The 21,489-nt window shown below is 43.8% G+C and overlaps 1 protein-coding gene across 1 annotated transcript in view; it reads left to right on the top strand.

Annotated features, from left to right (window-relative positions):
• Nucleotides 1-21,489, top strand: part of kdr (kinase insert domain receptor (a type III receptor tyrosine kinase)) — an 80,738-nt gene that overhangs the window by 53,450 nt on the left and 5,799 nt on the right. The window contains exons 19-29 of the mRNA XM_078547963.1: nucleotides 2,379-2,492; nucleotides 3,012-3,100; nucleotides 4,635-4,788; nucleotides 5,091-5,188; nucleotides 5,738-5,860; nucleotides 6,912-7,023; nucleotides 7,148-7,247; nucleotides 8,083-8,188; nucleotides 11,844-11,989; nucleotides 13,214-13,307; nucleotides 15,435-15,520. Of these exons, the coding sequence (XP_078404089.1) occupies nucleotides 2,379-2,492; nucleotides 3,012-3,100; nucleotides 4,635-4,788; nucleotides 5,091-5,188; nucleotides 5,738-5,860; nucleotides 6,912-7,023; nucleotides 7,148-7,247; nucleotides 8,083-8,188; nucleotides 11,844-11,989; nucleotides 13,214-13,307; nucleotides 15,435-15,520 (1,222 nt within the window). The remainder of the gene's footprint in view (nucleotides 1-2,378; nucleotides 2,493-3,011; nucleotides 3,101-4,634; nucleotides 4,789-5,090; nucleotides 5,189-5,737; nucleotides 5,861-6,911; nucleotides 7,024-7,147; nucleotides 7,248-8,082; nucleotides 8,189-11,843; nucleotides 11,990-13,213; nucleotides 13,308-15,434; nucleotides 15,521-21,489) is intronic.

Here is a 21,489-nt window from a genome sequence, read left to right as displayed (position 1 = left end):
GGGAGGGGTTGGGAGGATCACCCACCCATGGGTCAATTGAGGCCCTTAAGTTGGCAATTAATGCCCATCCTGCTGCCACTCTAATTTAATGGGCAGCTGGGAGAAGCCTGTGCCCAATATGCAGCCTGGCAGGTTTGGCCCTGCAGGCTGGTGGCCTGTCAAGGGGGAAGGGCGCTCCTCTTTTCAAAGCCCCAGGTGCCAATTGGAGGCCCCCCTCCCACGGTTTTCCCTCCCTGCATCTACCTTCCTCCCCTGCCCTGTTCAACATATGCCACTCACCCCCATTTGCTGGGGCCAGGATGGCAGGCCCCAGCGAGATTCCGAACTTATCTTTAGGTTTGGGTCCATCATTGAACAGCTCCTCAATAAATTTGGTGCAGTACCGGAAGTGGCCACAGCTCCCAGTGACGCTGACAGTACTGCAGGGCTGCTGGCCTTTGATTGGCTGACAGCTCTCTGAGGTGGGACTTACTTGAGGGGCAGATGTTCCACTCCACTCTATAATTGGCCATTAAATGGCTGCAGGGCAGCCATTCCTCAGCTGGACAGCTCCCCACCCCATAACATTTAATTTGTGGGGTGGAGAGGGCTGAATGATGTACCCCTGCTCCTATTTTCTATGTTTTCATATTTCTAAGATTCTACAGGATTTTCAGCCCATTAAAATAGTGCCAGCTGACCTATATTCTTGACTTACATTCTGAATGCATAGATCTCTGCATCAAGAGTGGAAATTCATAAAATCTATCTTAAAAAAAACTGAAGGATGGCTGAAATTCTATTGGCAACATTATTAATGGAGAGATCATAAGCTGACATCAACTTTGAAGGTATATCCTCAACGTTTTGCACATTTCAATGTTATGCCCTTTCCCCTCTCCCGATCGCTGGCAGCCCATTTACAAAGATCCCTTTTACTTCTGATGCCACTTCCCAGCTTTGTGGTGGGAAGAAACTCTTCCCTCAGAAGACTATTTTTGAAAATTTACTGCAAGGGAACTCAGGAAATACCTTGATGCAGCCTTGAATTTTTGTGGCCTCTGTTATTTTTAAATTAAGCGTTTGGGTTAGAAATTTAGTTCAAATAGCATTTTCCCATAAACAATTCAGATGATTAATTTTTGTCTGCATATAAATATTCTTGGGATATAACTGTAATTCAGTCACAGCAAAGAATTTAATCATGGAGCACTAAGAAATGTGCCACTTACGCGATTACTAGTTCTTTTAGCTTGGATCGTCAAAAATGGTGATTTCCTGCACCCTGGACTTAATCCTTCACTTAGGCTTGTCAAGATGAAATACGATGTTATATTCATTTTGCTTTTTACCAGTCAAATCTAGCATATAACTAATATCCATTAATGTATAAGCACATTTAATCATCCAACTATACACTTAAGACCGTCACTTCAAAAGATGGAACTGCAGCATATGATATGAATTCTTTTAACTGAATGTAACATTTACCAAGTTATTTAAATTCATAATCTCAAAATTTGCATAATAATAGAGCAATGTACTCCAAAATAAAGTGAACTCTTAAAGTCTATGCAAACATTGAAAGTTTTTGGTGGCATGGTTAAATTTCTGCACATGCTCCATGCACGTGTCTGTACCTTCACAGCATTATGTACAGATACTATTACATACCTGTATTTATGCATGGGCAGAATATTCCCCCCCGTCGGGAGGGTTGTGTGGGGGCTGGCGGGAGCGGGCACGAACCTGATCAGTGCCCCCTATCGGGTCCGGGCCTTACAGTGACGCACACCCCGAAGTGCTGAGTGCTCACTGTGTGGGTGGGTGGGGTGGGAGTCCCTGAGTCGGGGCCTGCGCTCTTTTGCGCGCATGTGAAAGAGCGCAGAAATCTCCTTGAGGCACGGAGGTGAAGAAAATATTTTAAGACATGTCCCCTCATGTGACACTGTTACATGAGCTGGGACATGTCAAGGAACGCTAATGATAAACTTAATTTAGTTTGTAAAAACTTCATGAAACCTCATCCCACCTGTGGATGAGGTTTCATGAAAAGTGCGAAGGCCGCCTGGGCTCTTCGCCTGCCTGCCAACCTTAAGGTTGGACGGGCAGCTCGTTTGACTATTTTAATTAGTTTTTAACAAGTCTTAATAGGCCTTTGACAGTTCGACGGGCGCGCAGCTGAGTCGGATGCGCGCCCGCTGAACTGGAAATCTAAATGACGCGCGGTGATGTCGGGACGCACGCCCAACATCATCGCATGTCATTTTACGTGTCGGCGAGTGGGCCCCGTCCCCGCTCACCGACCTGAAAATTCTGCCCCATGGGTACACATCCTCTGTATTTACCTTCTTTGCAACAGAAAGGTTCATATTCATTTATCTGATTGCTATTTTCAGATGGAGCAACATCCAGTGAACAAAGAGCATTGATGTCGGAACTGAAGATTCTCATTCACATTGGCCATCACCTCAATGTGGTGAACCTGCTGGGAGCCTGCACAAAAGCAGGAGGTGAGCCCATACAATCTCTTCCCTAATTTGGCCACTTTTAGGACAACAGTTTTTTTACTGCCTTTTTCTGTGAAAAAATATAGCAAATAATTCATGGTGGCAGCTACTTTGTCCATCTTCCAAAAGATTTTGGTGATATATGCGTTACCCAGTTAATCTCAACATCTTTACATTTCTGCACCCCTCCATTCTTCTTTAGATCCCAAGCCATTTAAAATAGAATGGTGAACCAGTGGCCTTTCTCATTAAACTAATACAGTATCCAATGAGTTGTTTGTGTTTTTTTGAATGCTTATTAGCTGCAATGATAAACTATTCCTAGACAAATCTGAAATACTACAAAAGAATAATCCCCTGGGTTTTCATTGATGAGATTATGGCATTCATTTCATTGATAATTTGTGTAAACAACAAACAAAATTTAATATAAAAGAATATAGAAGAGAAGAATAGATGTACATTGTAGCGGCACATTTCTGGAAGTTATTAATACTGCTAACCCTGCTGTTCTAACTTCAGGTCCATTGATGGTGATTGTTGAGTTTTGCAAGTATGGGAACCTGTCAAACTACTTGAGAAGCAAGCGAAACATCTATGTTCCCTACAAGGTGATCTATGTTGCTTTGCATTACATGTTACATAAGGTTTTCTAAGCGGCACAGATTCAATAGCTCACAGAGGTCCTCCAACTCTCGGCTAATTGAATGCAAGAACTTCCATTTTGCCTTTTATAACCTCAAAATGACCAAACGTCCTTCATAGGCAATGAATTACTTTTGCAGTGTAGCCACTGGTATCATGTGAAGAAACACAGCTAATCTACACAGCATAGTCCCAAAAACAGGAATGAAATGGTAACCAGTTAATCTGTTTTTAATGATGTAGCCATGGGATTTTTTATGTATACCTGAGAGGGCAGACAGGACCTTGGTTTAACATGTCACCTAAAGATAGCATCTCTTACATTATAGTATACTTTAAGTACTGTATGAAACTAAAATGCCAACCTGGATTATGTGCACAACTCTCTGAAGTAGGACTTGAAGCCATAACCTTCCCACTCAGGTAAGATTGCTACCAACTGACCTAATGCTGGCACCTTTGCACAACTACCTAAATCTCACAGATTGGTTAGACAGTAGACCGTTATTAAGTAAATAGCATTCATCTCTTGATACTGTCTATGTGTATTAAGATTAATTTTACCTTCTAATTTTACTCAGGGATTTCTCCACATTTCCAAATGTTACCTCTCATGTATTCCTAATTTTTTTTGCTATACCATTGGCAGCTGCACTTCAGATGCCTAGGCCCTAAGTTTGTGGAATTTGCTTCCTAAACCTCTTCTGCCTGACCCCTTCTATCTTCTGCTTTAAGTCACTCCTTGAAATCTATCTCTTTGACCAATCTATACAATGTTAAAATTGCTATATAAATGCAAGTTGTTATTGTTAAGCAAATGTTATTATTGTATCATTCAATAATTTTATAAGGACAAATTAGTTTAAAAATAGAAATAGAGCTTTTTGTTTGTCAATCTAACAAATTGTATGTGACAGTTAAAACAACCCAGTTGGCATTTCCCCATTGAAAACAATGTAATCAGAGCACAGAAGAACTGTTTTTCCAGAGTACCCCTCTGTTTGTTGCCCTTTTATGATCCCATTGTCTTCAGTGAAATGAAAAAACTGCCAACAGAATTCCTATGTGACTGAGTCATATCAAAAGGTAGGATTGAAATGACCAGACTACAGACACATAACAACAGTGGCAAACCTTTAGCACCACATAAAAGTTAACAGCAATTTCTGTAAGTACTCAGTAATTATAATCAATTATGGTTCTTTGTGAGACAACCTGGGCCTGAGAGTGGATCACAGGCAGCAGAGCATGTCCATGACCTGTTCAATGCTTCCTCACACAGCATAGGACCAGAGTGCTGAGAATAGATCATCAGGTCCATCAATGTTCATCTTATCTGCTCAATGCCCACCCACTTCAACTGACATCTAGTTTGCTAGGTTATGATATTTTTGTACACATTATATAATACTTTTTTGTATATACCAAGTTAAAAGGTTCTGTTTACTTACTTATAATTTGCATTCTTGTTACCCACCCCTCCCCCCACCCTTGTTACAGAGTAAAGCACTGAAGTCAGGGCAGATAAAAGAAAAGGATCCTGCTGAGATGGAGAATGAGTTTAAACGGCGTTTGGACAGCATCGCTAGTGAGAGCTCCACCAGTTCTGGTTTTGCAGAAGAGAAATCACTGAGTGACGTGGAAGAGGAGGAAGGTAAAGTGATGATACACCTCATTCCAAATTTCCATAAGTCTACCTTTGATGGGGTATTATTATTTAATTTCTGAAATTGTGATGAAGCAAAGAAACCCCACACATGAAAGGATGCTCATTTCGTATTTAAAAGCTTCTTGCTGAAGTGCTGGATGAATCACTTTGCAAATGGAAGTTTATATTGATAAAACATAATTGGAAGTTTATCAGTTGGCATCAAAAGATGCACATAAATGTGCCTTAAAATAGAAGCAGCTTTTTTTTGACCCAGCTCCACCAACTCATACTTCTCTTTTTTACAGCTGCAGATGACCTTTACAAGAAATGGTTGACAATGGAGGACCTTATCTCTTACAGCTTCCAGGTAGCCAGGGGGATGGAGTTCCTGGCATCACGAAAGGTAGGACACCATAATATGCCCTCGCTTTTCACTAATTTCCCATACACATCATTTCCATATAACATGGAGAGTGATGAACCTTCATCAATTGCACTGCCTTTTTGTAAATTCACTAAGTTTATGTCAATGGTCACTGCCTTCTTTTAAATGACTTGGGGTAGATGTTGATTTTGTGCGATGAGTGATAGCAAGCGGCCTGCCTGTCTTTCACCTGCTCTCAATGGAAATAAAAACCGGGAGAAAGGTAAAACAGACTGATTTGCCAACACCCATTGCACAAAATCAAGATCTACATATTTCTCTATAACCATGTGCTCTGACTTCTTTTAAAAGCAATGATAATTCCTTTTCCTGCAATGAAAATATATCTTTCAGCGATTCTTGTAGACATTTCTCCATCAGGTTCAACAAGATGGCTGGCTGCTCCTGGTGTAGTGAATAAACAAGTGGTGAAGTGATCATAACTGCCTCATGAGAATGACAGAGAGAGAGAGAGAGAGAGAAACAGAAAATGGGACAACACCAATAAGTTTCTATTCTCTATTTCAGTGCATTCATAGGGACCTGGCTGCTCGCAATATACTCTTGTCAGAAAACAATGTGGTGAAGATTTGTGACTTTGGATTGGCTCGAGATGTTTATAAAGACCCAGATTATGTTAGAAAAGGAGATGTAAGTATATGAAAATTAAACTCTGCAAGTACAGATTGTCTTTAAGCAGTAGCTCAGTAATCTGAACTGAGAGAGCCTTGACATGCATATTAAAAAATTATGGGTAGGATTTTTAGCTCGTTGGATAGGTGCGCACCCGGCCTGACTGAGCGTGAAATGACGCGCGATGATGGCCTAGCGTGCTGACGTCAATGCACAGTAGCGTGATAGTTTGGTTGGCGGGCGCGCACTGGAGCTGGCAGCGTGCCTGCCGACAATTAAAAGACCTATTAAGGCCATTAAGTTATCAGTTGTGCTGAATTTTTCCTAATGGTTAACGTGTGAAAAGGTCAAACGGCCTTTGCAATTTTTGGAAACCTCATCCATGGGCAGGACGAGGTTCCCAAAATCAAATACAAAGGAAATAAAAACTTTAATTTTTAATTTAAAACATGTCCCTGCTCATGTTTCATTAATTTTTTCTGCTCTTTATTATTGTTAAAAATATCTCTTCATCTTCCTGAGGCAGCTCCGTGCCTCAGGGAGATTATTCAGTGCTCTCTCGCGCACATGCGAGAAGTTCATGCTAGGCCTAGGATTGGAAATTGAACTGGTTTTATCAGGGATGATTGATCCACTTAATTACCACCTGTGCACTGAAAAATAAAATTGATCTTGTTGAATGGCAGTGACCAGCACTGTTGAACCCAAGCATTTAAACCCATTTAAAACAGATCCAAAATTTGTAACATTTTATGAAGCCTTGGTTCCACAGCACAGCACATGAGAGTTGTGCCCCTAAATCTATCATGTGCCATTCCTATAGCCAGCAGCGCAATTTCTTAAAATTGCCCCTTGCAATTGAAGCCTTTAATGAAGAGCTTCTGCTGCATATAGGTCAATAAGACAAAATTGATAGGTACAATTCTAATACATTTACTGATTACTGACATGTATCCTACTTAAACATTATGATTATACTTTATGATATAAAAGAATGTATCCTTAATTCATCCTTTGGAATATTTAGATAAGAATTTATATTGTAAACTAATATTGTGTTCTTTTCTAGGTACGGCTACCTCTTAAATGGATGGCCCCAGAAACCATCTTCGACAAAGTTTATACAACACAGAGTGACGTGTGGTCTTATGGGGTTCTACTGTGGGAAATATTCTCATTGGGTGAGTGCATCCAGTTATGTTTTCTTCACATTGAATAATCAGGAAAATGTTTCTGAGGAAGATGTTAAAAAAATGATTTTCCCAGCAAAACTGGCATGTCTTACTCTTACTAATCACTCCTCAGGTGCTTCTCCATACCCTGGTGTTCAGATTGATGAAGAATTTTGTCAAAGACTCAAAGAAGGCACACGAATGCGATGTCCTGAATATGCATCTGCAGAAATGTAAGTCCATGCCATTATTTCCATGACATTTTTGTTCTATAGATTCTCACTAATAGGGCTATGGTATTTGAAATGCATTTGGCCAAAATTTATTCAATCACACAGTTCTCTAATCCAGTACGTAAGAAGAATACCCACAGGAGTGTTTATTCTCCTAAGAACATGTTGTTTTTGTAGAGTCTTATAGGAGAGAAGGCCTTTGGCTCATCATTCCTGTACTGGCTATCCAATTAGTCCCTCCCTCCTCCTCTTTCCTGACAGTATTGTAGTTTCTTTTCTCTTTTCAAGTATTCATACAATTTCCTTTTGACATGTGAAAACTGGCAAGTTTTTGGATGATTTTGCCGTGGGGCAGCAAGTGGATGAAAAATTGGAGGGGGCCAAGGATAGATTCTTCGGGGACACCAGGGCTAATATCCCAGGAAGAAAAAAACATTGTTGGTTATTCTCTGGCTACAATTAGAGAAGGAAGAATGCAGTGAGGCAAGTACAGTCTAACTGGCTGATGGTGGAGAGGTGTTGGAGGAGAATGGTATAGTTGATCATGACAGAGGCTGCAGACAGGTTGAGAAGGACGAGGAGGGAAAGTTTACCTTTGTTACAGTCTCATAGGATGTCATTTGTACCTTGATAAAAACTGTTTTGGTACAGTGGCCAAGGTAGAAACTTGACTGGAGGGATTCAAACATGGAGTTCCGTCAACAATTGCCATGATTTGGCAGGCTGCAATACATTGCAAGACTCACACATATGACATGAACAGGGCCCTTTGAATGAGTTATTTCATGTAGTATCCAAATAAATGTTGAACATCCTGATTGTTCTGTCCTATCAGCTATCAGACAATGTTGGACTGTTGGCATGGGGACTACAAAGCAAGGCCTGTCTTTTCTGAACTAGTGGAGCACCTAGGAAACCTACTGCAGGCAAATGCTCAACAGGTAAGTGTGTCTTTGTAACAATGAATACACATTGCAAAGTAATTCCAGTTGATTTTCTACAGGTATAATAATTCAATATCTGAACCACATAGTTCCACATTATGGCCTAGATATTCGCCACAACGGAGAGCCTCTCTCTCATGGTGGAATCAGCAAACGAGCCCGGAGATCCTAATTCCACTACCACCCTCCCCCAACCAAACATGATACTTGCTATTTTTGCGGGGCAGGACAAGAGTCAGGCTAGGGTTCGCACATGTGCAGTTTAGGGAGGCAGCCAGCCATTTAAATCATCAGCCAGCTCCACTGAAGTGGGATTTTGGTAGGCAAGGAGTGTGAGAGTGTGCAGATCAGACCAGGTAAGAGCTTGTGCAAACTTGATGGATTAGATAGCCAGAGTACCCCTTTGGAGAGGTAAGGTATTCCTTTGGATATGGTCCCAGGACATCTTCGGGGGAGGATGAGCATCTTTTAGGAAAGGTAAGGTGCCCTTTGGAATAGGTAAGGCACCTTTTGGGAGAGGTAAGGCATCCTCTGCGATTGTTAAAAATAAACATGATTATGTGTAAAAAGTGCATAAACTCATTGGAACTTTCAGAGCTGTCAAAGAACTTTCAAAGGATACTATGCGAGTTGGCATGAAGGGGGTAATGGCAAAGGCTAGTGGGTGGGAGCATGGGTTGGCATGAGTTGGCACAAAGTTGGCGTAGGGGCTATAAAGGGCCATGGGGATGTGGGGAGCATAGGGGTGTGAGTGGTCATGGGGGTGGGTGGGTGGAATGAGGTGGCATAGATTGGCATGGATGGGGAATGGAGAGTGTGTGGATGGTGGAGGGGGAGTGATGAGGGCTGGAAAGCTGTTTTTTGTTTCAATAATTTTTTCATTTACTTCAACAAAATGCCAGAGCACAGAGGCAGGCCTTCTGCCCAGCCTACCTCTGCACCCAGCAGCCTCCACATTCATTCTGGGTGTGGTGGACCCGGTTTGTAACACAGCCTGCGCCCTTGAAACGAAAATCAGAACTGCGGGTGGCCATTTTTAATGGTCAGGTTCGCAGAGCCGGGAATTCTCTCATCTCTGTATCCGTCACTAAATGTGGGACAGTTTTCCTTCAGCAGGCCTCTTGCATGATTTTCCAGGCCCACCTGCCATCCTGCCCACCCCAGCGGGCTCCATTAAATTCTGCCCTAGGAATTCTAGAGTAACTCACTTCCTGAGTCCGGAAAGCCTGGCACAAGTCAGGAGTGTGATGGAACACTCTGCGCTTGCCAGGATGAGTGCAGCTCCCACAACACTCAAGAAGCTTGACACCATCCAGCATAAAGCAGTCCATTTGATTAGCACCCCATCCACCACCTTGAACATTCATTCCTTTCATCACCAGTATACAGTGGTAGCAGTGTGCACCATCTACAAGATGCACTGTAGCAACTCACCAAGGCTCTTTTGACAGCACCTTTCAAACCCATGACCTCTACTACCTAGGAGAACAAGGGCAGGAGGCACATGAATACCACCACCTCAAGTTCCCCTCCAAGTCACACACCATCCTGACTTGGAACTGTATTGTCATTCCTTCACTGTCGCTGGCTCAAAATCTAGAAATCCCTCCTTAACAACACTGTGGGTGTACCTACACCCCACGGACTGCAACGGTTCAGGAAGGCAGCTCAGCACCACCTTCCCGAGGGCCATGAGGGACCGGTAATATATTTTGACCTTGCCAGGGATGCCCAATTCCCATGAACAAATAAAATAAAAGCAAAGGTCCATAACCACCCACGGCATTCAGGGAGCAATTCTCCTACCTCACCTTCAGCAAGAGTTACTTGCGGGGAGGTGGTGGTGTAGTGATATTGTCATTGGACTTGTAATCCAGAGACCCAGGGTCCTCTGGGGACCAAATCCCACCATGGCAGATGGTGAAATTTGAATTCAATAAAAATCTGGGATTAAAAGTCTAATGATGACCATGAAATCATTGTTGTAAAATCCCATCTGGTTCACTAATGTCCTTTAGAGAAGGAAATCTGGCCTACATGTGACTCCAGACCCCTCAGCAATATGATTGACTCTTAAGTGCCCTCTGAACAAGGGCAATTAGGGATGGGTCATAAATACTGGCCTAGCCAGTGACACTCACATCTCATGTACAAATTTAAATAATAGAAACATATGTCAATAAAGACATCTTCACAGAAATCAATCACTTACTGCAGCCTCAGAGCAGAATGAAGACTGTATTACCTGCTGAGTTTTTCCAGGTATTTTTGTTTTTGTAATGTATTACCAGTGATTGACTGTGTCTGGCACCTTCCAGCCTGTAGCAGGTGATATTTGTCATCCGCTGTTGCATAAGGGAAGTCACTGAAGCTCTCTATGTGAAGATGGTGGTGGATGGGGTGTCAATCAAATGGGCTGCTTTGTCCTGCATATACTTCATTTTCTCTTGCCAGAGAGAAGCAGATGGAGCCAGCATCAGCCCTCACCAGGATAGCCAGCTTCCCTATGATGCAGGATGTCATTGGCTGCCTGCATGTCACTATGCAAACGCTGCATGTCAACTCAGAAATGTATCACAACTAGAAGGGATTTCACTCTCTTAACATCCAGCTGGTGTGTGACATACACAGTGCATCATGCAGGTCAATGCCTGTTATCCTGGCAGCAGTGACAATGCCTTCATTCTGCATCAGTCAGCTGCCCAATCTGCATTTAAACCACTATGACAATCCAGAGAGTGACCACTATGCAAACGTGAGGCTTGTAGCAGTGCTAAGTGTGTGAGTGTGCAATGAAGCAATGATTGTTCATTTCCTGATTGATGTTGGTAGGTGAGTTATGGGAGTGTGGTGAATTAAACAGTGTGCGGGGCTGATAGTACAGTTGGCAGGAAGTGGTGTCTGCAGGTATTTTCACTGATCATGACCACTTGCGTGAGGATATTGAACTTTTTGCAGCATTGATTCCAGATCTTCAGGCTAGACTGTTGGCATTGATCATGTTGGCTCTATAGCCCCATTGCTTTCATAATGTCTATCTAGGGGACCCCCTGGCTCCCTGTGGATAGAGGACCTCTCCACCTCCTGCACCAAGGCCTCTGGTCAGATAGTCTTCCCTAGCCTCTTCCAGCACTTGGCTGGATGGCTCTAAGTAGTGCAGGCTCGCTTTAAGTGGTACTAACCTCGCGCCAATGTGGGCTTTCTGCTGAGGCATGCAGCTACCTAACAGTGCATTTAGCCAGCAGCTCTTAAAGGGGTGGTGTATTCTGGCTAGAAAAAGAGCTGTAAGTGCTAAATAATTGTTTTTTTTTATAGAGTCTTCTTCATGTGAATGCTCTTAGCAATATTAAATTTTGCCTTTGTGTTTTGTTTTTCCTGAAGGACACTTTATCCATTAATTGCAATTATGTACCTAAATTCATTTCATGCAGTTCACACATGTTGCAGGAGTCTGATTTATTGATAAATAAATGATGCAGATATCAGCTCATTTGGGAATCGAAGACAACATTGGAATGTAGCTTATTCAACCCTTCATATCGGTTTGAATCAGAAAGCAGACAATAGCTGTTTCAGTATTTTAAATTCTGCACTTTTTTCTGCAAGCAATGTCTACAACAATCATGAAAATGTCTCTCCCTGAAATATTTAGGATGGAAAGGATTATATTCCGCTCAACATGTCACTGACTATAGAAGATGATTCCGGGCTCTCTCTGCCAACTTCACCTGCTTCCTGTACAGAGGAACAGGAAGGGTGTGATCCAAAATTCCACTACGACAACACAGCAGGAATACGGTAATTACCTGATGGACATCCTATCATTCCTGAAGGCAGCCTTTATGTGTCTGTGAACAGAAGGAAAATAAACGGAAACAGTGTTGAGCCATTTCATTTAATTTGTAGGTCAGCTCAAAGGATTAGACTTAAAAGTTGTGTGATGTAACACCAAACAATGAATGGAAAAATTTATGGAAACATTCCAACAATACCAACAATAGATAAAATCCAAAGTGTTAAAATAGTAGTGATAAAACAATGTATCAGTTGATGAGGCCACTACTATAAATTACAATGGATAATAAAATAATTTGCTGATAGCTCATAGTGAGTAAGATGTATGCTTTCAGTATGACAAGATGGCTGTTAGCAATGATAATAGGTAATATTTGGTGCAGTTACCTTCAGATATCACAGGATGAAAATCCCTGGCCCTTCTTTGCTAGTGGAAGAGCAGCAGAGTGGGCACATGTTATTTCTGCTTCTGACTCCACGAGTATCTGGGGTTAGAGTTGGGGTAATTTAGTTGAATGGCCTACTGCTGCTCCTATTTCTTATGTTTTGAATACTGTTGGCAGGTTCCCACGGGACTGTGAACTCTTCTTGAGATGAGGGGTAGCAGGAACTGGGTCCACTGATGGCTGCTTTGCGAGGGCAGCTGATATGCTCCCAGCCTAAGTGTTGACACACAGGTGGATCAGACCCCTATAGAGGAGAGAGTTTCTGGGATTTTCATGCAGGCTGATCAACTGTGAGGAAATAAACTAAGGGACACTTTGAAGTGGGGGTTTTGTGGGGTGGGGTGGTTGATGTGGTGTTGCAGCAGAGACCAGAGACCGGGGTGGGAGAGGATGCGTGGTTCTGCTGGCAAGAACTGAGAGCTGGGGGGATGGGAGAAAAGTGCTGTTACAAATTTATTGGTCTGTGAAACCCACAGGATCATCGGGTGATTCTGTGATTCTGTACTCCCTTTGGGGACCAGTGCTCACAGGGAGTGAATATTGGGAAATTTGAGGCCCTTTAGTTCATAAATTGCAGGCACTATTCTGAGATGCACTCCCGTGAGTTCCAGCCTGTGCTGGGAGTGCTGGGTTGCAGAATCGCTCCTTACATAAGTTTATTTATAGAATTGTACCTGCTATTTGATAACATTGCTACATTGGAAAATAAATCCTTTCTAGCATTTTGGAACATGTGATTTTAGCACTGTATACCATGGACTATCTTGTTTCCTTTTTCTAGATACCTGAATGGGAGTAAAAAGCGAAGCAGGCCTGAGAGCGTTAGAACATTTGATGAGGTACCAGTGGAACAAACAACTATCATTGTGCAAGAGGTACATATAGGGGAGAATTTCACCCTTGCCGGCGGGCTTGGCGGGGGTGGGTGGGGGCGGTCAGGATACCGACTGCCGCCTGCAAACGGGGCCAGAAGGTGATTTCGCGCTGGCGGGCCAGTGTGAAACGCGAATGGCAGTGCTCAGCACTGCCTGTGTGGATGGGGGGCGGAAGGCAAGCGGGGTGAGCACGAATTTTACGCATGCGCGTGAGTGAGCGCTTGAAAATCTCCCTGAGGCACAGTGCTGCCTCAGGGAGATGAAGAGTTTAAAAAAAAATTAAAGAAATTAAAAATGTTATAAAACATGTCCCCTCAAGTGACTCTGTCACATAAGCAGGGACTTGTTATTAATTAAATTTTAAACTTTTTATTTTATTTTTATTTGCTTTAGGAAACCTCATCCTGCCCGGGAAGGCCCGCTTGGCCTTTTCACCTGCCCCTCAACCGTAAGGTTGGGTGGGCAGCAAAAAATGTAAGTTAATTGATCCTTCAATGGCCTTAACAGGCCTTTTAATTGTCGACGGGCACGCTGCTGAGTCCGGCGCACGCCCACCGAACGGAACATTGTGTGACTGCACGTTGGCATTGGGACGCTTGCCTGACATCAACGCACATCATTTTACACTTGAGGGGTTCGGGCACATGCCCGCCGAGCTAAAGGTTTTGCCCATAGATACACAAAACAAACTCTTAGGGCAGAATTTTGCCCTCGGATGGCGGGTGGGCCCCACCGGCTCGGTGGCGGGCAGGCAGCCGAACCCCGCCGCTGAAACGAGGCCCGCCGCCATTTCGAGTGGGCGGGCCAATTAAGGCCCGCCCAGCGGCCTGCCCGACAGGAAGCGCTATGCACTTCGTGTGCGGGTGGGGGGGAGGGAATCCCCATCTGTCAAAGTGCACTCTTTCACGCATGCGCGCAAAAGAGCGCACTGCTCCCTGAGGCAAAGTCCTGTCTCAGGGAGATTAGTGAAAGGTAAGTAAACTCTAAAAATAGAGAAATATTAAAATTATTAACATGTGACAATGTCACACAAGATGGGACATGTTAATAATAAACTCATAAAATTTATTAACTTTTTAAAAAACATACATGAAACTTCATCCCACCAATGGATGAAGTTTCATTAATAATCTACAGGCCGCTGGGGCTCCTGGCCTGCCCGCCAGCCTTAAGGTTGGCCGGGCAGGGCATTTAATTATCTTAATGAGCCTGTCAATGGCCTCAATTGGCAGGTCGGTCGGCGGACAGCGAAATCCCATCTTCCTTAAGATTTAAGTGGCCTGGGATGACATCAGGGATTTCTCCCAACGTCATCCCGCGTCATTTTCCCCTCGGCGAGCCGGCCCCGCCCCCAAATCGCCGAGGTGGAAATCCTGGCCTTACTTTTCCGAGTAGAAATCACAGATTTGCCTTCTTATTTATTTCTTAATGATAAGATAAATCGAGGCATACATAACGCAGTTGTTTGCAGGCAATTTGAGTTAGAGCTACAGGCTCAGAATAAACAAGCCTAATACCATTGTAGGGGCATTGTTAGCACCAGCATGGCAGCAGTTCAAGGAGAGAACCCATCCTCATCTTCTAAGGGTAACAGGGAATGGGCAAAAAATGAGGCTCTGCCACTGTTGTCCTCATCATGAGAACAAAAGAATAGTGAATCTAGAGGTTGGGAGAAATTCAGTGCACATGTGGGTATAGAAAAGATTGCCAGAGTTTGAATCAGTTCATTACTTACAAAAGCAGAGAAATAAATATCTATCTCAAATAAGGTTGGCTGTAGAGACAACAATATGTGTGCTGATAAGATCAAATATTCAAGAGGATATAATAGGTCTTGAGCTACGAAGGAAGGAATGGAGAGTGGCAACTGGAGATGTGGTTTATTTGTAGGATAACAGGTTGGGATTTGATGTATGAATATTCTGTGGTTTTGCTCAGCTGCCCCTGGGAATCAGGATGCATTTTTCAGAGAACTTTTTTCTCAGGGGATCAAATGAGTGAAGTAGAGCCCATGATAGGTTATGGCCTGTGGAAGGAGCAGACTTGGTGAGATGATTGCCCCTTTCTTATTCCATGCTTTCTTATGAAGAGTTTACTTGTCTTCACTGAGTGCTTTTTCCTAACTAGGATAACCAGACTGACAGTGGCATGATACTTTCATCAGAGGAACTTCAAACACTGGGAACAAGGCAGAGTCAGAGTTTGGCATTTAGGTAAGCTTTCATAACCCACAGTGGTTTATAGTAATTGCCTTCATAAGAAAATATTTTCTTTGGGGAGTGATAAGGTATTCAGTAGAACCGCGCATCATTTTTAGTTAAGAGAATAATGTGAAACACCAGCTTGTTTGGCACCTTATCAGATTTTCTTTTCCAGAGCGGGTGTCTCTCTGCTAATAGCATTGATGAGTGTCATAGATTTCAGGGAAATATGGAAACATTTTGCAAGGTGCACCCCTCTCCCCAACATTGTGAACTTTCAGGGACACCTCCAGCCCTAACATGAAGCTCTTCCATGTTTTCATCCCAGGGTGTCTTCAGTGGTTTACCTGAATTGTCCCTTCATAATTTTTCCCTGCAGGAGGATGGAATGCTTCAGCTATTACTAGCAATGGAGTTTGGAATAATGGAGTAAAACTGAAAAATGTGATTTATTTTGGCAGCTTAGTTTTGTGTTAAGGAAATTGTTTTCTGATGAGCCAAAAATCTCTAATATCAGATATACTTCCCAATGGGATTAGAACATGTTGTGCTTGGAGTCAATATCACCTTTAGTTGGTTAATATCAAATGGATTTTTAAATCCTAAAATATTAAAACAGCACAATGTTATTCTGCTGTCTCTCAGAGGAACCATTAAGGCTTTATCACAAATTATTTGTTATCAAATGATGGAAAATTCCATTTGATTGCCAGATCAAGGTTTCTCTTCAACAGGCTGGAAGAAATTACTAGTTAAGAACAGGCAGGCTTTTGCTAAAGCTATTGGCCATACATATTGAAGATCTTAGTGTTTGCCTTTAAGATCAATAGGGTCTTGATGAATCGGTGACCTGTTTTTCATCAACCGGATTTCCATCTCCGTGAGATGCAAAACGGGCTGTCAACTGACAGTCGCCAGTTTTGTGCGATTGCCAAAGAACAGTTTCACTCCCTGTATTCCACTGGCTTACTAAATGTATTGGGACCAGAAATTTTATAATATTAACATGTTGATGGTTAGTGCCTTAATCTTATTCCTGATATTTTTTTCATTCATTCACGGGATGTGGACTTCGCTGGCTGGGCCAGCATTTATTGCCCACCACTAGTTGCCCTTGAGTAGGTCGTGTTGAGCTACCTTCTTGAACTGCTGCAGTCCGTATGGTGTGGGTACACCCACAGTGCTGTAAGGGAGGGAGTTCCAGGATTTTGACCCAGCGACAGTGAAGGAATAGTGATATATTTCCAAGTCAGGATGGTGAGTGATTTGGAGGGGAACTTCCAGGTGGTGGTCCCATCCATCTGCTGCACTTGCCCAGCTAGATGTTAGTGGTCGTGGGTTTGGAAGGTGCTGCCGAAGAAGCTTTGGTGAATTCCTGTTGTGCATCTTGTAGATGGTGCACACTGCTGCTACTGTGCGTCAGTGGTGGAGGGAGTGAATGTTTGTGGATGTGGTGCCAATCAAGCGGACTGCTTTGTCCTGGATGGTGTCAAGCTTCTTCAGTGTTGTTGGAGCTGCACTCATCCAGGCAAGTGGGGAGTATTCCGTCACATTCCTGACTTGTGCCTTGTAGGTGGTGTGCAGGCTTTGGGGAGTCAGGAGGCGGGTTACCCATCGCACTATTCCTAGCCTGTGATCTGCTCTTGTAGCTACAGTATTTATATGGATAATCGATACAGTTTCTGGTCAATGGTAACCCCCAGGATGTTGATAGTGGAGGATTCAGTGATGGTAATACCATTGTACATCAAAGGGCGATGGTTGGACACTCTCTTGTTAGAGATGGTCATTCCCTGACATTTGTGTGGTGCGAATGTTACTTGCTACTTGTCAGCCCAAGCCTGGATATTGTCCAGGTCTTGCTGCATTAGGACATGGACTGCTGCAGTGTCTGAGGAGTCGTGAATGGTGCTGAACATTATGCAATCATCAGCGAACATCCCCTTATGACTTTATGATGGAAGGAAGGCCATTGATGAAGCAGCTGAAGATGGTTGGGCCAAGGACACAACCCTGAGGAACTCCTGCAGTGATGTCCTGGAGCTGAGATAACTGACCTCCAACAACCACAGCCATCTTCAGAGTTTTCCCCTGATTCCCATTGACGCGAGTTTTGCTAGGGCTCCTTCATGCCACTCTCAGTCAAATGCAGCCTTGATGTCAAAGGCAGTCACTCTCACCTCACCTCGGGAGTTCAACTCTTTTGTCCATGTTTGAACCAAGGCTGTAATGAGGTCAGGAGCTGAGTAGCCCTGGCAGAACCCAAATTGGGCGTCAGTGAGCAGGTTATTGCTAAGCAAGTGCCACTTGATAGCACTGTTGATGACCCCTTCCATTACTTTACTGCTGATGGAGAGTAGACTGATGGGGCGGTAATTGGCTGGGTCGGATTTGTCCTGCTCTTTGTGTACAGGACATATCTGGGCAATTTTCCACATAGCTGGGTAAATGCCAGTGTTGTAGTTCAACTGGATCAGCTTGGCTAGGGGCATGGCAAGTTCTGGAGCACAAGTCTTTAGTACTATTGCCAGAATATTGTCAGGGCCCATAGCCTTTGCACTATCCAGTGCCTTCAACCGTTTCTTGATATCACGTGGAGTGCATCAAATTGGCTGAAGACTGGCATCTGTGATGCTGGGGTCTTCCAGAGGAGGCCGAGATGGATCATCCACTTGGCACTTCTGGCTGAAGATTGTAGCAAATGCTTCAGCCTTATCTTTTGCACTGATGTGCAGGGCTCCTCCGTCATTGAGGATGGGGATATTTGTGGAGCCACCTCCTCCAGTGAGTTGTTTAATTGTCCACCACCATTCACAAATGGATACGGCAGGACTGCAGAGCTCAGATCTGATCCGTTGATAGTGGGATTGCTTAGCTTTGTTTTTCACTTGCTGCTTATGCTGTTTGGCACACAAGTAGTACTGTGTTATAGCTTCACCAAGCTGACACCTCATTTTTAGGTATGCCTATTGTATCATAAATAGTTATAGAAAGTGTTGGAAAATAATTTTCTTCTCTGTCTGTTCTGACATACTACTGGCATAACAATTAGGAATATGCTGGACAAGCTGGAAAGTAAGCTGGGGTAGGGGTTCCATTCTCATGCCATAGTTTCCCTAGTGGTTTCTTGGGGTTGTAAACTCTGTCGTTCACAAATATATCCATCAATTTATGAAGTGGCAGAATTTGGCATAGGTGAGGACTCTGAATGTCAAAGTTCCAGCTGTCTGGCCTTCACTGGGTGTGCAGTTGGCAGGGATATATCTGGTAACACCAGACAGGGGTAGAAATGAGGCTCACCTGTGGGTTCAGGCTGGGATCAAGGCTTGAAACCATGAAGAAAGAAGACACTTCTAAAGATGACAAATTTTAAAGCTGTGTTGGATTTGGAGACACCTACATTAGATTCTCTAGTTTCTTTTATATGATAGGTAGCCTAGATACATTCTTAGTAGGATAGGCACTGACAACTTGCATGTTAATTAAAATCCTCCTACTGGCACTAGAATATCATTTGGGAACAATGTCAGAGGTTCCTGGCAAGCACAATCCTAGCGTAAGTGCTAGGATCACTGGCCGACTGATTTTCAAAGTCTCAATCCTTTGAGATTGATTTATATCTTAAGGAGGTTTCATTAAGAGTTTACTATTCATTCATACTGACTCTAATATAATGAGGGGAGGCAGTGGCGTATTGATATTGTTGTTGGACTAGTAATCCAAAGACCCAAGTAATGTTCCGAGGACCTGGGTTTGAATCCCACCATGATGGTGAAATTTGAGTTAAAAAAAATCTGAAATTAAAAGTCTATTGTCGACCATTGTAAAAACCCACCTAGTTCACTAATTCCCCTTTTGGGAAGGAAATCTGCCATCTTTACCTGGTCTGGCCTACATGTGACTCCAGGCCCACACCAATGTGTAAAAATGCCCTCTGATACACTCAGCTGTATCAAACCACTAAAAAGTCTCAAAGCAATGAAACTGGTTGGACCACCTGGCATCGACCTAGGCACCGGAAATGACAATGGCAAACTCAGCCCTGTCGACCCTGCAAAGTCCTTCTTACTAACAGTTGGGGGCTTGTGCCAAAATTGGGAGAACTGTCTCACAGACTAGTCAAGCAAAAGCCTGACATAGTCATCCTCACGGAATCATGCCTTACAATATCCTAGACACCGTATTGACCATCTCTGGGTATGTCCTGTCCCATTGGCAGGGCAGACCCAGCAGAGGTGGAGGTACAGTGGCATAGAGTCAGGACAGAGTTGCCCTGGGGGTCCTCAACATTGACTCCAGACCCCATGGAGTCTCATGGCACAAGGTCAAACATGGGCAAAGAAACCTCCTGCTGATTACCCCACCCCCTCAGCTGATGAAATAGTACTGACCACTGAGGGTTGCAAGGGTGCAAAATGTACTCTGGCTGGGGGACCTCAATGCCCATCACCAAGATTGGCTCAGTAGCACTACTGACCGAGTTGACCGAGTCCTAAATGACATAGCTGCTAGACTGGGTCTGTGGCAGGTGGTGAGGGAACCAACAAAAGGGAAAAACACACTTGACCTCATCCTCAAAAACCTGCCTGTCGCAGATGCATCTGTCCATGACAGTACCGGTAGGAATGACCATCTCACAGTCCTTGTGGAGACAAAGTCCCTTCTTCACACTGAGGATACCCTCCATCATGTTCTGTAGCAATACCATCATGCTAAATGGGATAGATTTCGAACAGATCTAGCAACTCAAGACTGGGCAACCATGAGGCGTTGTGAGCCATCAGCAGCAGCAGAATGTATTCAACCACAATCTGTAACCTCATGGCCTGGCATATCCCCCACTCTACCATTGCCACCAAGCTAGGGGACCAACTCTGGTTCAATGAAGAGTACAGGAGGGCATGCCAAGAGCAGCACCTGGCATACTAAAAATGAGATGTCAGCCTGGTGAAGCTACAACACAGGATTACTTGTATGCCAAACAGCATAAGCAGCAAGTGATAGGCAGAACTAAGTGATTCCACAACCAACGGATCAGATCTAATCTCTGCAGTCCTGCCATATCCAGTTGTGAATGGTGGTGGACATTTAAACAACTCACTGGAGAATGGGGCTCCACAAATATCCCCATCTTCAATGATGGGGGAGCCCAGCACATCAGTGCAGAAAATAAGGCTGAAGCATTTGCTACAATCTTCAGCCATAAATGTCGAGTGGATAATCCATCCCGGCCTCCTCTGGAGGTCCCCAGCATCACAGATGCCAGCATTCAACCAATTAGATTCACTCCACGTGATATAAGGGACCGGCTGAAGGCACTGGATGCTGCAAAGGCTTTGGGCCCTGATAATATTCCGGCAATAGTACTGAAGACTTGTGCCCCAGAACTTGCCACACCCCTAGCCAAGCTGTTCTAGTACATATACAACACTGGCATCTACCCGGCTATGTGGAAAATTGCCCAGGCATGTCCTGTACACAAAAAGCAGGACAAATCCAACCTGGCCAATTACCGCCCCATCGGTCTACTCCCGATCATCAGTAAAGTGATGGAAGGGTCATCAACCGTGTTTTCAAGTGGTACTTGCTTAGCAATAACCTAACGCTCAGTTTGTGTTCTGCCAGGGCCACTCAGCTGCTGACCTCATTAAAGCCTTGGTTCAAATATGGACAAAAGAGCTGAACTCCCGTGGTGAGGTCAGAGTGGCTGCCCTTGACATCAAGGATGCATTTGACCAAGTGTGGCATCAAGGAGCCCTAGCAAAATTGAAGTCAATGGGAATCAGGGAAAAAAACTCTCTGCTGGTTGTAATCATATCTCGCAGAAGGGAAGATGGTTGTGGTTGTTGGAGGTCAGTCATCTCAGCTCCAGGACATCACTGCAGGAGTTCCACAGGATAGTGTTCTCAGCCTAACCATCTTCAGTTGCCTTATCAATGACCTTCCCTCCATCATAAGGTCAGAAGTGGGGATGATGCTGA

The sequence above is a fragment of the Cetorhinus maximus genome, chromosome 1 (genome assembly GCF_964194155.1).
Source record: "Cetorhinus maximus chromosome 1, sCetMax3.hap1.1, whole genome shotgun sequence".
Taxonomy (NCBI): Eukaryota; Metazoa; Chordata; class Chondrichthyes; order Lamniformes; family Cetorhinidae; genus Cetorhinus; species Cetorhinus maximus.
This window is presented reverse-complemented; position numbering and strand designations above follow the sequence as displayed.